Raw genomic sequence first — 17,284 nt, 5'->3', positions numbered from 1 at the left:
GTTTACTTAATGGGGTGATCAAATGAATAGTGTGTAGTATCAGATAAAATCAAGAATAAAACAATTTCTTTATTTTACATTACTTAAAACATCTAACAATATCTAGAAATAAATCTTATATTGTTTTACAACAACCTTATGATGAGAAATATTAGACACAATGGTTAGATTTACCATATTTTCGCTTGCCACAAATTGTAGTAAGCTGCATATAGTAAATCAGTGTGAAATCTTCTGTTTTGGTGTTGTACTCATGATGGTATACAATATTTTCTCATTGGGCTTTTTCAATATTATTCCTATACTTCTTGCAAAAAGGGTTCTATATTGTACCAAAGATGGTTCTATGACTTCCAGCAACAGTGGAACCCTTTTTGGCACTATATAGAACCATTTTATAAAGGTTTCTTTAATGTATATAACAGGTTCTCCCTCTGTTCTTCTTGTCTCTCTATAGGACAAATGACATAGGATGAACACTGCTGGTCAGCTCTGCCTGTCTGTGCTGTCGTCCCTTCTCGCACTGGCCTGGGCTGCGGAGCCACTGGGCCAGGGCACACCCTGCTCCTCTCTGGTGGCGGGGGTCCTGTACGGCTCCTTTTCACTCAGGGACCTCTTCCCCAGCCCCCTGGCCTTGGCCTCTGGCTGCTCCTGGACGGTGGAAAACCCCGACCCCACCAAATACTCCCTCTACTTCCGCTTTAACCGCCACGCTGGGGTGTGCCTGGCCTTCTCTCCGCTTGTCCTGCCTCTGGACCATTACCTGGCCAATCAAACGTGCGGCCCACCTCAGCAACCCCTTGACCCAGACTCTGTTGAGCTGTGCCTGGTCCCCGGTCCTCACACTTTCCTACAGTTTGACAAGAACTTTGTGCAGCTGTGTCTCACTGCTCACCCAGGCCGGGAATCCGAAGAAGGTGACGAGAGGTCAACAGAAGCGAAGGTGCCTCTGTCCACCGAGACACTGGACTTTAGGCTAGTGGAAGTGTTGCTGATCAACAATGAGAACTCCAGCCAGTTCACCTGTGGAGTGCTGTGTCGCTGGTTTGAGGAGTGCCTGCGCTCCGGCTGGGGCTCAGGCCGGGACAGTGTGGGCTGTAGCATCACCCAGACGGGCTGCGTGTGTCCCAATGCTGGCCCACCGGTCCCACTGTTGCCTGCCACTCCCCACAACCGCTCTTTGGATCCCAGCTCCAGTGTGCTGCTACCACCACCAGACGACTGCTGCGTCACCCAGCTGCATTCCAAGAATGCCATCGCCATAGCACCCCGGGATGTGCGGCAAGGTAGGCCCAGTTCTTCTAATTCAGTCTGCTGGGAGTTTATTGTGGCTACCAAGAGGCCTGGGCAATACAACAGTTTTGATAAATATTATTATTTATTGGCAATAAAATGGCTATGCTTCTGTTCCTCATGGGTCTATTTCTCTGTCTGGTGCTAGCTTCAAAGGCTGATTATGCTTTTTCCTCTCAGTCAAGTATTAGCAACAAAGGAGTGTGCTTTGAGCAGTTGCTACTTGTTGGTACTCTAAGTGATGATGAGTCATGTCACATTAGCTAGGAGAGTTAGCTAGCTTACTATTTTGGAGAGTTCAGATGGCTGTGAATCTCAGAACAAGAGGAGAAAAGGTCACACAGCTCTATAGTGTGGAACCGGTTCAGTTTTCTTAAATAATGCAGAGGAGCATTATTAGCAGATTTTGGATGAAGTGTATGGCTGCATATAATGTACATTTAATGGTTACTGATCATTGTTGACTTCGATCCAAATGGAAAAATAGTCATCAGGGATGCACTGATATGGGAATTGTAGGCTGATTTTCCATATCTGCTGTAAACTTTTACAAAGTGTAGAAATTGGAACCATCTGGACTGGAATTACAGAGGATTATAACAATTATTTCTGTAGGGCTTCAAATATAGTAAGATGAACACAGATCTTAACCATAGCCTGCTTTTCCAGAGTACTATAAAATCATCAACAAATGCTGTTTTGAAATATCTATCAAACCTGAACCCTTTTTAGATCATTTTTCAATTAATTGTCTGCCAGTTCAGGTAAGATTCTATTGTCATTGCGCATCCCTAACTGTGATACGATTTATCGACCAGTCCTTTGTACTGCATTTCTTTGGAGAGCTTTCTAAGCTTTGGTGTGGCAAGGCAACTGAAGCTGTTTGTGTAGGTGCCCTTATGTCTTTATTTTACAAGCAGTTTATTCACAGCTTGACGCAAACTTTTTGGGGGGCTTACAAACCACTCTCTCTAATAACAAAGGCAAACAAAAGCTTGAAAGTGCTTGGAACCAAAAAACACAACATGTTTGTAAAGTGTTAATCAGAGATCGAGCATTTTGATGTATTTTTTAAACATAACCCCACTGGTTTGAGTGGTTCGGGCCTGGCTGCACTTTCTGGCTCTGCTCATACTGCCACAGTTTGATTTCTTTTTTTTTTTGCATGTGTGAGCACAGAGAGAGGGAGGGTTTCTGATTATTCGAGGCAATACTAATAACATGTTAATGCAGATTTGATCTTTTTTATGTCATGTTTTGGATCTGCTACCCAACAGCGCCACATAAAATATCAGGTGTCTGGCTAGTTTGTTTTCTAATGAGTGATTTGTGTAGCAGATTTATAAATGTTGCATCTCTTGCAAGCCTTTACAGTTGCATTTGTGCATTCAGAATAGCCTTGAAGTTAAGAAATAAGCTATGAAGTTAAGCAGTAATCATTCGTGATCACTCCATAAATGACGTGTTGGGATTTACAGCTTGCTTAATAGTACTCCTGTAAGTGGCTGTAGTAGCCAGTAGAGGGATTTAAAAAAAAAAAAAAAAAAGAATGAGGGAGTTGATGTTATTTTCTGCCATAAGTGATCGGCAATTCCATAACATTTACTCATAATAAATGTACTGCAGTAAAATACCAGTTTCCAGCAACTTAAGCGCTTAGCAACAAAGCAAAGCACTGTAAAACCGTGTCTGTGATAATCCATCTCTGTTAGTATCTCAAAGCTTAATATTTGAAAGTTCTATTCCACCTTAAATGGAACCATTTAAGATGGAACAGAAGATTTGAATAAAAAGCTTGTGATTAAGAGGCTAACTTCAGCTCTGTGTGTCTGAGAGTTCTGGTTGGGTTCAGGTGTAATCAAATCAAATCAAATCAAATTTATTTGTAGCGCTTTTTACAACGGATGTTGTCACAAAGCAGCTTTACAGGATTTCAGAAAAGACAAAGTTTCCACAGGACTGAAAGAATGTACAGAATGTACAGAAACCCCCCAGTGGGCAAGCCAGGGGCAACAGTGGCAAGGAAAAACTCCCTCAGAACTGAGGAAGAAACCTTGGGAGGAACCAGGCTCACCAGGGGGGACCCGTCCTCCTCTGGTCAAACTACCTACAAGTGATTATACTACTAATATTAACAGCAGTAATATTGATATTAGGAATATCTAGGAGTCTATGAGAACAATATTTAGTGTAATATTTAATGTGTAATATTTAGTAGTATCAATCAGGCCTGATCGGGTTGGGCTTCAAGGTCATGGGTTGTGTTCAGGCTTCAATTGGGATAATATTGTGCCCAGCCTGAGACATCTGGGACTTAAGCAGTAGGAGGGCTAGCAGTGACTGCCAAGTCTGACATGTGAAAAGACGACCACAGAGACTTTGGGCCATGTTGACTGATGTTTCCTAACGAGAGTCAGATATTTAAATCAAATATTCAGATCCTACCCTTAATCAGGTCAACACAAGGCCAGCCCCATTCCACTGAGTCTAATCTGTCCCGTCTCCATGCTAACAGCCGGGTTATCGGTCGGTGCAGGCGATCGACAACATTGATAAGGCTTATTTTCAGATTCACACATGTGCATGCACACGTAGACACATGCTGTGTGTGAGTTTCGGTCTTCTCACAGCTTGGCTTGGCCCACTGCAGTGTTTTTCTCACTGATTATGTGTACTGGACAGACGGGTGGTGCCAGGGCTGATGTCACTAAGCCATGGCCATCTTCTTTTCTCACAAAGACTACATGTGAAACAGTCAAAAACCCACAGCTAATATTTCCAGACGTGCTCCAGCATCAAAGTTTGATGGGTTTAGTGTTCAGCGAGTGGTGTGGAGTTATTTCAGAGAGTATTTTCGGGCAATATATTGGAATATTTTTTACCTAATTAGGCCACATCGGAATAACCGGTAAAGCCAGCCAGCCTGCTCGGTAATTTCAAAACATTTAAATAGAAATCTTTGCCATGAACATGGCGGCTGAACACAGGGCACTCAAACCAAGGTCTCTTAGCCTTTTAATGTTGGAGGAGCAAAGGCAGTTTGGCTAAGGAAGCATGTGGAGTAGATTCTGGCATAGAAAAAGCTTTGGAAGCTTTAACTTTCTTGGTTTCAGCTTAAGTGTTTATCCGTTTGCAGTGATCTGTAAACTAGAGAATGGTTTTACTCTAACCCTGAAGCATTCTGTTGCCACCATCCTACACTTTAGGACCAGATTTATTCACGGGCAATTGCTTCAGAGGCTTAATATAAATAATTAGTTCAGTTTTCAAGGCTCAAACATTTGTAGCCTGCTGCTTGTTCCAACAGTCGTCTCTTGATCAGGACACACAGAAAAGCCTGTGCAGTGACAAGCCACTGAACCACTGAGCACCGCTCACAAATCCCAGGTGTGCGTTCCTTTTGAGAACGTGTTGACAGAAGAGGATAAAATCCACAAACCGCAGACTCGTGTTTCGACGTCTCAATGGAAGAAAAGAAATAAATAAAACGTCACCTTTATTTCAGGAAGGAAGCTTGCGTCCTCGTGCTGCTGTTTACATTCTGTTGTTCAAAGCTAGCTGCAGCACTCCATGCCACAACTTTGATTTCATCCCAGAGTCGACGCCAATAGAGGCTAATTGGTGAGTGGGTGATGTTGATGTTTGTACTGAACCATCAGCTTGCAGGCAAAAGCAGAAAGATCTCCATATGGCTTTATTCCGAGCTTGTGAGTCAGTGATTATATTAATCACTCTTTGAAGCCGTTCTTGAAACTTCTGTAAACATATACATCCTGTCCTGTCCTGCCCTCTACCTCCACCTGGATATGTCTTTGTTTCAGATGAGAATATAAGAGAGTTTGTGTGAAAATAGAGCTGAAAGTTATCAGAAGTCTTTTATCTCAGTCTACTTTTTATTTGTGTGAAATGACAACTTTCATCTGACAAAAAGCTAATTATTGAAGTGAAATGTGTTTTGATGTCAGTGTTTTAATGTAAAGATCAGCCTCCAACTAACCTTGCATATGCAGTCTTATTGAATATAGCATCAGCCTCTGTACTTCAAAATTAACCAATTTGTCTTTTTAAATATACCTATAATTCAGGTCAACATCTGTTCTTCTGGACTCAAAGGAGCCCAGTAGTTCCAGCATGAAGGCTGACACAGTGACATCAATATACTACAATTAGGTAGTGCTGGAGGATAAATCTTGTACCTGCTGTAATTGTATTGCTACTTAGATTAATGGAGAATGGGTGGACAGACAGATAGACAGACAGACAGACAGACAGACAGACAGACAGACAGTTAGGTTGATAGATCCATGGCAGAAAACTGCAATACATCACATTTTCTGGGTATTTCATATTGTTTTGAGAGACAATTAAAAAACATTATATATATATATATATATATATATATATATACACACACCCACCAGCCACTTTATTAGGTACACCTATTCAGTTGCTTGTTAACACAAATAGCTAATCAGCCAATCACACGGCCGCAACTCAGTGCATATAGGCATGTAGAGGTGGTCAAGACAACTTGCTGAAGTGCAGACCGAGCATCAGAATGGGGAAGAAAGGGGATTTAAGGGACTTTGAACGTGGCGTGGTTGTTGGTGCCAGACGGGCTGGTCTGAGTATTTCAGAAACTGCTGATCTACTGGGATTTTCACACACAACCATCTCTAGGGTTTACAGAGAACGGTCCGAAAAAGAGGAAACGTCCAGTGAGCGGCAGTCGTGTGGATGAAAATGCCTTGTTGATGTGAGAGGTCAGAGGAGAATGGATAGACTGGTTTGAGATGATAGAAAGGCAACAGGAACTCAAATAACCAACCAAAATCTCTGAGGAACGTTTCCAACACCTTGTTGAAAATTGAGAAGCAGTTATTAAGATATTCAGTGTAGACATAGATGTTTGAGAACTGAGAAAAAAGGAATGTTGGTCCATTTAAAGCAAACAAAATAAAGGATTCTGGAAAGCCAATAATCAAAGCAGGGAAATCTTTTAGTTACTGTTCATCAAAGCAGTTTTTTTCATGCTTAATAAGAACAATGGAAGCTTCCCTTTCACATGAGCTAATGTTAAAGCTGGCACATTAGCAATGAGGAGGTGTCACGCAGCAGACAGATCCTCTCAGTATTATGAACTCCATCTCCCAAGATCCTTTGGGAAATCATGTGACCTCTGACGGTTTGACAGACTCAGAGTCCATAGTGGACTCCGTTTCCCAAGAGACGCAGGGAGATCACATGACTGGTGACCAACAGCTACGTACCTGTCACAGATCTCAATCACCAGAATACTAACTCTTTATACCTGTGATTTAGGATCAGATGACTTAGTCAGGCTAGTTTATAAGCCCAGGCTTTAGCCAGTTAGAGTTGCGAGGTATTGCTTCTCTATGAACTTGCTGGGCGTTTTCTTTGTTTACTCTCTCTTGTTTTCGTGCCTGACCCTTTGCTTGTTATATCCGACTTTGTTTTTTGCCTTACCCTTTTGTATTTGTCAGCCTGAGTTTGGATTACTGGTTTTGTCCCACGCCTGCCTTTGGACTTCTCCACTGTCTCATGTCAATAAACCCATTTTGGTCTCTCAGGTCTGCATATGTTTGACTGCTGCTGAACTCTTACAGGAGGGCTCATCTATTACACAAGGCCTTTAAGCAAAAAATGAATTGATATAAAGAATGGCACGTGTACATGTGTGTGCATTAATATTTATTTTTATACACAACATTTGTAATATTTGAGTGTCACACATGATTAAATATACTAACTTTTAACAATTTAGTTAACTGTTCTTAGTTAACTGGCCGGACTAGGAGGGAACTCAAGCAAAGAAGCACATGGACATGAAAACAGATGCACATGCAAGACTGAAACAACACGAGCACATGGACAGGACGGGGAGGGGCCGATCGTGAAAAGTAGTTATCATTAATCATATTAAAAGGATGTTTGGCAAATACAATAATCCCTATAAGAGACAGGATATTTGTATCTCACGACAGTGTTGACATTAAAGGGGAATAAACGGGAACTGAAGTCAATTTAAGTATTTTGATGCAAAAGGGTTAACTGTAGAGAAACATACTGACTCAGATTTCCTTACATTGGAGTCACGGTGTCTACAACACTAATATAGCCATTATATTTACTATCCAAAATGACTAGAGAACCTACATGTGTCTTCTCAGCTTTTATTGTTTATGATGGTATAATAATGGCAGGTCAGAAAAAAATCTCATTTCTGTTTTGCCTTCGAACAACCTGCATCTACAACTCCACCATGAATGGATCAAAATATGTTTTAAGCCAAAACCTGATCACAGAAAGAGGTTTTAACGAGGTCTCGGTCATTTAAGAACGTATTCATAACCATTTCATGTAATTACTTTCTGTAAGGCAACTTTTAGAGACAGTTTGAGACGTCTTGCTCTTCTGACCTCCACTGTGGAGTGTTCTAACTTGGCAAGTTACTCTAGAACAGAGCATTTCACAAGATTCCACTCTGACAATCAACTCTGAATGACTTTCTTTTCATCTTGATGATTAAATTATGCAGGAATTTTGAAACATGAGTGGAATTCCCCATTAAGCTGTCAGTATGGTTTTAAACCATTCTCAATGCAGGTTTGTATGGAAGCTGTTCTCACTGCAGGTTTATTTTGAGGAGCTTTGTTAAAGATTTTTTGATAGAGGAAGTGCCATTTAGAGACCAGTGTGAGGCTGAGAGGCATCACAGTCAGGTTTGTAAGACCTTCTTTTAGCAGAGTACCTGTACTCAGATGTGTTCATTAACTGCATTAATGCAAATTAAACTGTGAATGTGTGGTATATTTGAAAAATATTGTCATGTAGAATTTATAGCACTGTTAAAAGGTTTATCTTTATGCACTGATTATAAAGGTGGGCATGCAGTTGGAATGCAGATATTTTCTCCCAACATAAACGACAGATTTCCATAACTTTTTGACTTGTCTGTCATGTCTTATTATAGCACTGCATCTCTCCTCACAGTGATCTGACCTTGAGATCATCTTCTATTAAGGCATATGCTTCGCTTGTAATTATCAAAAGCATAGATGTTTTTTTCTTTGCTGTCATGAATGCTCTCATGGCATTTACAGCTAAAATGACATTTCGAAATGCAAATTGACGACCGGTTCAAGTCCGAAGTAGTTGTCTTACTGTAAAAGTAGATCCATTTTGTTCGCCTCAGTGACTTGCAGCAGTGAAATATACAACGGAAGGCAGTTTGACAGGCTTAGAAAAGAGTGTGCACCTGGTATCATTTCTTACAATCATCCTCCTTTTGTCTTAAAAGATTCTAATGGCTGCAGTAGGCCTTCTCCCAGACAGAGCCTTCTCTTCTCTACAGAGCCCTAATTAATTTTCCCACTCATATTACTTCAAAATGGCTGACACCTTGACTGCGGATCAGTTTGAGAGAGCCTGTGGCAGAGACAGTGCCATGCAATTACGGGCACAGAAAGATGGGTTTGATGTACTTCTAAGTGCACCCTCACACTTACACGCCTTCTATCTCACTCTCAATTTGGACCATACTTCTGCAATCAATAGATCTTGGGACTCTCTGAATAATAAATATGGTCCTGTGCCTGTGTTTGTGCCAAGACTGCCTTTCAGGTTTAGTTCGTCCTTTGGTTTCTCTGCACTAATGCCAAAGGACGTTAAAGTAGGGTAGAAATACACAAGCAGCAATGCAGATTCTTTGGTCTTGTTTGCAAGGTAGTGGTTAATATGAGGACCAGTTACAGAAGTGTTATGGGTGTGCAGGTGCAAAAGTCAGAGAGAACCTTTTCATTGATTTCATTTTCAGTTCATTAAGTACATGCTTTTCATATTCCAGTGTCAGAAAAACACATTCTACAAAGAATTACACAGAGACCTCAACAGCTAAATATAATAGCAACATTTTCAGTATTCAGCGTGTCCACTCTTTACTTCTATTTCGTCTTCTTCTCAGGAAACTTTCAAAGAAATCTGCAGGGATGTTTTTCTACAGTTCCAAAGTTCAGTCTTAGAAGTTGGTTGCATTTTGTCACTGTCCAATGAAAAAAAAAAAAACATCTATATTAATTTGTTTGTATTTTTAACTTTTCTGCATCATTTGAGCAGCTGTCCTTCACATTATGTGAAGATTTTATGATGATTGGACCAATAGAAATGGTCCAAATTTGCTTGGAATAAAAAATGTTTTCTATTAACTAACATTGAAAGTAAAGAAGGTTTTTGCCCTCTACTGTAAAGTTACTGTTTTGGAGACAGTCGTGTTTTATTGGACAGCGATGATCAAAGTGATCCCAATTACAAATTAGACTCAGTCTTTGATGTTCTAGTGCAGATTTTCCTCAGTCCTTTTCTCAGTAAGGGCTTCTTGACAGCTACACATCCTTTCAGTTGGGTTGTCTTCTCACAGTGGAGGGATGGACAGAAACACCTGTGGATTTTTTCAGATCTGAATCAAGAGTAGAGTTTGATTTTCTCAAAGATGAAAGTGCTGTTTATCTGATAGGAACCGTTTTGATGGCTGATCAGGTTTTGTGTGGTTGTAATGGATTCCATTTTTTTACTGTTACCTTCCTTACACAAGTGGATTAACTTATATCTAATCTTCTCAGAAATATCTTCTTAAACCACAATAAAGTTCATTTAACAGCTTTAGGTTTTGACAGGAAAATAAGTAAACGAAAGGGGGTTTCTGTAATTGCACAGTAAAATATGATTGGCTGAATGATATTGGGAGGAAAAGTCACATTGCAATAATTTTAGGCTTTTATGATAAATACTGTGATATTATGAAAGCAAAAAAGCTAAACTATTACTATCACTATAGCAACATAAACAGTATGTTTAGGGGGGAAAGTAATAGACAAAATACCACACCACAATTATATTTTAAATATTGTTGCTTCTGTACATTCCTATACACTGAAAACACATCAGTGAACCCTTGATGTGATGTGGCTAAAGATTGGTGTGCATTTTTTTTTTTTACCAAAATAATCTATGTTAATTGGATCATGTGAAAGCATTCCTTCAATCAAACTCACTCCGAGATAAACTGTGGTTGGTTTGATTCTTTATAGCACACAATAAACATTGAGAGATTGGTTAGAAGCTCATCTGCATATTGCACAGTTCTGCAATATCAGTATTGCAAAGGTCAGTGGATAATAATTACAATGTGTTGTTCATCTCTTTTAATACCACTTAGCAGATACAGAAGCGCAGTGACTCTAGTTCTGTTGTTGTCAGCGCGTTATGAGTGAGGGATGTGTCACTATGATGGATGGAGCATCCCTCTCAGTTCTGGATCTGCTGCTTCAAGAAGCGCGGAGGCGGAGGAAAGAGGGGGACAGCTCTCTGAACCGAGTCCAAAGACAGTCCACTTTCTCTGGCTTCCTCTCCACACCTCACTCCTCCGTGCTGGGAGAACTCACAGGTTAAGATCAGGGTCACAGTTGCTGTCTCTTAAGTGCGTCTCTTAAGCTTGGCTAACTCGTTCTGTCCTCTCTGTTTTCCATTTGCAGCAAGGCCTTTTGAGGCGTGTCGTATGTCGCTCGGTTTTACGACCATCAAGGCCCATTGGAGCACATGATTTGTGTCTGTGTGCTGTGCCATTAGCTTGACGTGGTAGACTTTTAAGCAGCTCATATACACTGCCTAGACTTTGAGGACACTTTCTTTTCAAATCTTCTGATAAATGTTTGAGTCTCACTGAGACTTAAAAATACCTACATACAGAAAAATATCTACAAAGGTAATGATGGTATAAATTAGACATACTTTGCAGCACTCAGCTTCAAGTTTTTCAGTACATGGAAGTACATTAGGTTACACAAGTGGCCATTCACAGTACAAGTAGAGGAGGGGACAGCGAGAAGTGGATTATTCAATACACACTCATGCAACCATGCTAACCAGGCAAACCTTGTTGTGCAAAATGGTTTTAGATGCGAAGCATCTTATAACGCTTAGCTTGTAACTCACTCACTCACTCACTCACTCACTCACTCACTCACTCACTCACTCACTCACTCACTCACGTACATGCTTCCTCGCATACTTACTCCCTCACACGCTCACTCCCGCACTCACTCGCTCAGTCACTCACTCATATTTAGTAGGCTTAGAGTCCTCCACAAAGGGGAGTCATAACTTTTGATGCTTCACAGGAGCAGTGCTTCACATCAGTGATACTGTGTGTTGCTCTATATACATAATGTACACCAATTCTGGTCAAAAGCTATTGTTCAAAACCAGTTTGTATTGTCTTTCTTTTTTCTTGTTGCTATCCATATAGCCTTTAGCTTGCTAGAAAGCTAGAAGACTAAAGAAATGAAGCTGCGTAAGTTGTGTATAAGAAAATTTCCAAATCAATGTATTAAATGTTATAGTTTTGATATTTTTATGTATTTTATTGCTGTTCCTTATGAACAGCTTTGCTTGCCATTTTTGGGGTGTTTGAAAAACTAATTGCATAAGATTGCAACGATTCTTGCTCAGCTTCTTGGTTACTTGGTTACTCACCCATCCAAGGGCTCATCTAACAAACTTAACTTGAACTAATAAAGTAATGCCATCGCTTAAGATGACATGGGCACTACCTTAAAGTGAAATAGGCCAAGTTCATGAGGGCATATTAAAATTAATATTAAAACATAAAATGATTTGACAGTTTTCTTTTCCTAACTATTGTTTGAGAGTTCATACCATGCCTTCAACATGGTGGTAGCATGAGGGAAGACTGATTGAGGCAGGGGGAGAACTCTGAGCACTTGGGCTGGAGTTCTGGGCAGCTTCTGCCTGTAGCTAGAAGGCCAGATTAGGACTGATGTAGGACTGAGGAAAACTCTTCATCATGGGAACAGAAGGTGAGGATGTGAATCTGTAGGGTGTAAAATTGGAAGAATGATGGGTTTCAGACATGTTCCTCCCCCCAAATGTCAGTGTTATATAATAACATTACATTTAAGTGAATCTTTTTTTTTTTAATGGAAAGCTATGCATTTTCAAACCTTTGAAAGTGTAAATGCTTATGTTCTGCATGCATGCCTTTCCTTATAGGTTTTTAATGGGGTCAGTCGTGGGCTGGAGGTTAGGGAACTGGCCCTGTGACCGGAAGGTTGCCGGTTCAATCCCCAGCGCTGACAGTACATGACTGAGGTGTCCTTGATCAATTGCTCCCCAGGCGCCATGGATAGGGCTGCCCACCGCCTTGGGCAAGTGTGCTCACTGCCCCCTAGTGTGTGTGTATTCACTAGTGTGTATGTGGTGTTTCACTTCACGGATGGGTTAAATGCGGAGGTGGAATTTCCCCATTTGTGGGATTAATAAAAGTATCACTTAACACTTAATGTGATGGAATTGGCCAGCTAACCATTTTGTGTTAATTGTCAGCAGCAGTTATCCTTTTTACATACGTTAAGTGAGAGAGAGCAAACATGGGTGAGCAAACATCTCACTTGTAGAGTGCTGAGCAGTCTGCAGTGACCTACATTGAGTGAGACTCATCTTTCAGCTTATTGTGCTAATTCATAGATCAAACACTGAAGGTTTTGTTCTATTACGCCGGCCCTCTTGAAATCTCTGCTGTGAAATCTGCTACATTAATAGTCTGGTATTGTGTCCCCCCCCACCCCAGCTGGCCTCATTGACTGTGTGCTGCGAGACAGGGGTATAATTCCACCTCATTGTGCAGCCTGTAGTAATCTGGCATTGACAAATGCACTCCATCCATACAAAACAGCTCGAAACCAACAGCACATGTGGAAAAAACAGCTTCTCAGACACCACAGAACTGCAGGTAGTCCTTGGAGAAAAGAAAGGACCCACGAACAATTTCGCTATCTCTCACGGGGAATGAGCCAAACTCGATTTCCCAGCCTCCATTTTTACATTTCTATCCTTCTCTCAGTCAGATGACTTTCAGGAATGGCGAATTTTGAGGAAGCTTTAATTGCATGACTGACTCCTGCTGTGAGCTTCCAGGGGCAGATATGACGGCTGTGCTGTGAACAGTTCTCCTGATAGTGGTCCATGGAGATCTGGGGGGACACCCTCAGGAGGATGTGATGAGAGTGGAGTCATTTTGTATGCAGTGTGTTTTTTGTTATGTTCGCTGGATGTGGGAGAAGATGTATACCATGTTCTATCACTTCATATCTCTCTCTCTTTCTTTCTCTCTCTCTCTGTCCGTGGTTTGTCGACAGGGCAATCCCACCAAGATTTCTAGATTTCTGCATTTCTCAGTGTCTACAGCACAAATACAGCCATTTTATCTATCACCCAAAAGGACTTGTTTAGTAAAGTAAGCATTTATGATCAGTAAGTTAAACTTTACCTAGGTTTAAAATAATACAGATGTGTTTGTTAAGAGTACATAATGAGCTACACACACAAGCATCTATATATATATATATATAGTAATTAAGACAATACAGTTACATTAATAAATACCTGAATAAAACCTGTTAGATAGAAGAAGACAACAGGTATAATAATAGTGTGTTTGTGAGAAGACAGAGAGAGAAATACCAGAGACAATCTAGTTGTCCATGCCTCTCTTTTTTCATCTTGATCAAACTCTTACTGTTTAAGACCAAGAGCTTGCCTCTTCTGACCAATCAAAAGTGTGAACTGCTGGTTGACATAGGGTGGTGCCAGTAAAACCTTCAGAGCTCTCCTCTCAGCTCCTCCCCAGCTGCATTCAGCTACTCTTGCTAACCACCAAGGCAACAACACACAGTTCATCTCAAACAAGCCTACTTGCTTTCATCAGCTGCACCCTGGCTCTGTCCCCTCATGACCACACCTACAGCTAGTTCCTGTTCTCACTAAATCTGCTGAATAACAGTGCCTTGCTTGACTTTACTCTCTGAAAAGTCTTGCCCTGTTCCTCTGCATGTTACTGAGCTGTTTCCCTTTGTTTGGCCGACTGTCCAGTACCTTGACCCTTGTGTTTTCCCTTTTTTGGGGAGTGAAGGGAGGTTATAGATTTTTCTTGTGTATACCTATCTACTTGTGGACTGGCCCCTTCCTGCTGGATATGATGTCAGAGTATTGCAAGCCCAGCAATAAAGCTGCTCACCACATGAATCCTGCTCACTCTCGCAAGTTGCACCAGCGTCCTTATGTCACTGTCCAAAAAATGCAACTCACAGCACACACCAGCTGCTCTTTACATTGTCTGAACATTTCATGATGAATCAACTGTTAGAAATATTCCAAAATGAATTGAAATTATTTTGCGTTAGACGTTAAGAATGTTTTTGTTCTCACCCTTTCCAATTTTTTGGACAGTGACGGTATAGTCCTATCGAACAAGACCGTGTGGTACAAACATATACATCTCAATACAATAAGTACCAAACAGGACAAATCTACATGCAGAGCCCCACAGTATACAATATAATGAACATGCAGATTCATGAGATATACTAAAACATAGTGAAATAAATAAGAATATGCAGATTAGATGTAAACCGCAACGGAAGCATAGCATAGTATTCGGCAGTAATGAAGCAAGTTCACATATATGGTGCACTGCATGACTCAAAGGTGTGAAGCAGTCTGCCATTCAGACGCCTGCCACTGTCAAGCTTCGTCAAAGCAGCACAGCAGCGTCGAGCCCTCATTTGCTTCATTTGCGAGTGCTTTCCTGCGGCCCGTATGTGTGATGCATGCGTGTCGTGCTGTCAGTCAGCTAGAGCAGCATCAACATGAGCGCATCAATCCGCAGGGCGATGCCTGACTGCTAACTCAAACGGAACCGTGCGCACGGCGTTTACTCAGCGCGCAAGGCTCAGGGCCGCCTCATTGTTGTGGTTACAGGCACATTGAGGCTCGCTCGTCTATATCTCAGGGATTTTGATCTCCACAGGATGTGGCTTCTCACTGGCGGAAACACATTGAGTCTCCATTGAACTTTTCCTTCGTTTGAGGTATCCATGGACTTCAAGGGACACTTCTGGTGTGACAGATATATGGTGCAATGAAATAAACATAACATCTCTCCCCATCTTACCTCCCACCCCGAGGTCCTGCTATAGGCAGCATTCCTTCCAGGTACTGAGGGGATGCCTATCACTGTCTCCACGAACAGCAGAGAGACAGAGCTGTCCAAAGCTTCAAACCCCAGCCCTGAAGACCCTCCTCCCCATGTGGCTAAGCTGTCTGTTTAAATAGCCCATCTTGTCCTTTGTTTCTGAGTGTGAGCAGCGCATCGATCAGAGGAGATTGTCGTTAAACGTGGTGCAGCGCTTTGTCTATTTTCAGAAGGATGATGACAGAGGTTTGGGCTCAGAGAGAGGTCCAACAGAGGACTATCGTTAATCATTAAAGTCACCCTGTGCCGCTGCAGCTCACTGAGAATTGTGCCCAATGCACTGTATACACAAGCACACTCACAGACACGTACAGCAGTAATTGGGTGTGGACAACTAGATTCTCCAACCTTTCCAGAGAACAAAAGGCCAGTGCTGAAGCCAGAGGGGTGGCTAGGGTGGCACTAGCTACCTTCTGAAATCTGGTTGGTCTCCCTGGATGCCACCATAAATTGTCTTTCACAACTGGTTAATTAGAGCACATTTAATTCAGTGCATTACATTACACACAGTTTGACTCACACTTTGTGTAGAAGATATATATTTTGTGTAACTTTAACTTGGTATTAATTACGGACTGCACAAGCACTCGGTTAATTAAGGTGCCAGCATTTAAGTACCGAACTATTCAGGCAGAGAAAATACACAGACTAACAATGCAATAAAACTCAGGACCCTGAAATGTTATCGTTTTGGAAATACATCTTTGGCAGCGTGCTCATGTTTAGCCACTTGTGCTTCTCCACAGCAGGGATGTTGTTAAATATGTAATTGAGAAGGCAGATGTAGTATAATTATATCACTAACCAGGCTAACTACTGTAGCTGATATTAGGCCCAGACACAGTGGAAATACATTTCTCTGACAATCTAATATGTTGACACATCGTCCTCTGAGGAGAAAAGACCAGCTTACACTACACAACTTTTATCCTGATTTCAGCCTCGATTCTTAGTCTGGCTGTCTGTGCTAGTTGTCTTTAGTCTGCAGATTTCTGGGTCAGTCGGAGTCAACAGTTGGAGAGAGAGTCGAGCAGTGTGTGCGAGGCACAGACTCAGATTTTTGGCCTCCTAATCGTGTTTCAGACCAATCAGAGTTTAGCAAACATGTTTGATTTTTTTCTGCCCTGCCCTGCGATGGACTGGCGACCCATCCAGGGTGTATCCTGCCTTCCGCCCGAAGACTGCTGGGATAGGCTCCAGCACCCCCCGCGACCCTGACGGAGAAGCGGATTAGAAAACGGATGGATGGATGGATGTTTGATTTTTTCATCATCATTATCATCACTTTTATTTATATAGTGCCTTTCCCATGCTCAAGAACACTTTGCATTCAAAGAACATCAACATATTAAGCAAGAACCCATTAAAAAAAGGACAATACAGGTAAACATTCAAGTATAAACGGAACAACGATAACACAGTGAAAACAAGTAAGTCTTTAACAGAGATTTAAATGACAGAGAGGTTGCATCCCGAATAGACTTTGGGAGAGTATTCCATAACTTGGGAGCTAATACGTTAAATGATTGACCACCCATAGAAGCCAATTTAAACCTTGGAACATGAAGAAGCCCTAGATCTTGTGATCGCAAGGTACGGGATGGGACAGATAGATGAAGAAGCTCTGCCAAGTATTGAGGAGCCAGACTATGCAGAGTATTATATGTTATAAGGAGAACTTTGTACTGAATATGGAATGTGATAGGCAACCAGTGAAGACTCTAGTCTAGACTTCAAAAACCTAGTGAGGGTTTTGACCGGGAGGCCAGAAAAAAGAACATTGCAGTAGTCTAGCCGTGATGTCACTAATGCACGCACAAGTGTTTCCACATCGGCTTGGCTGAGAAGTGATCGGAGGTGAGA

General features: G+C 41.5%; 1 protein-coding gene across 6 annotated transcripts in view; it reads left to right on the top strand.

Annotated features, from left to right (window-relative positions):
* Nucleotides 1-17,284, top strand: part of adgrb2 (adhesion G protein-coupled receptor B2) — a 437,226-nt gene that overhangs the window by 104,248 nt on the left and 315,694 nt on the right. For all 6 annotated transcript variants that reach the window (XM_037535324.1, XM_037535323.1, XM_037535321.1 and 3 more), the window contains exon 2: nucleotides 458-1,286. In XM_037535324.1, coding sequence (XP_037391221.1) covers nucleotides 473-1,286 — 814 coding nt within the window. In that variant the 5' untranslated portion in view covers nucleotides 458-472. The remainder of the gene's footprint in view (nucleotides 1-457; nucleotides 1,287-17,284) is intronic.

This window comes from Pygocentrus nattereri, chromosome 27 (genome assembly GCF_015220715.1).
Source record: "Pygocentrus nattereri isolate fPygNat1 chromosome 27, fPygNat1.pri, whole genome shotgun sequence".
In the NCBI taxonomy this organism is placed as follows: domain Eukaryota; kingdom Metazoa; phylum Chordata; class Actinopteri; order Characiformes; family Serrasalmidae; genus Pygocentrus; species Pygocentrus nattereri.
The sequence above is the reverse complement of the archived record's forward strand: the minus strand, read 5'-3'. Positions and strand labels throughout refer to the sequence as shown.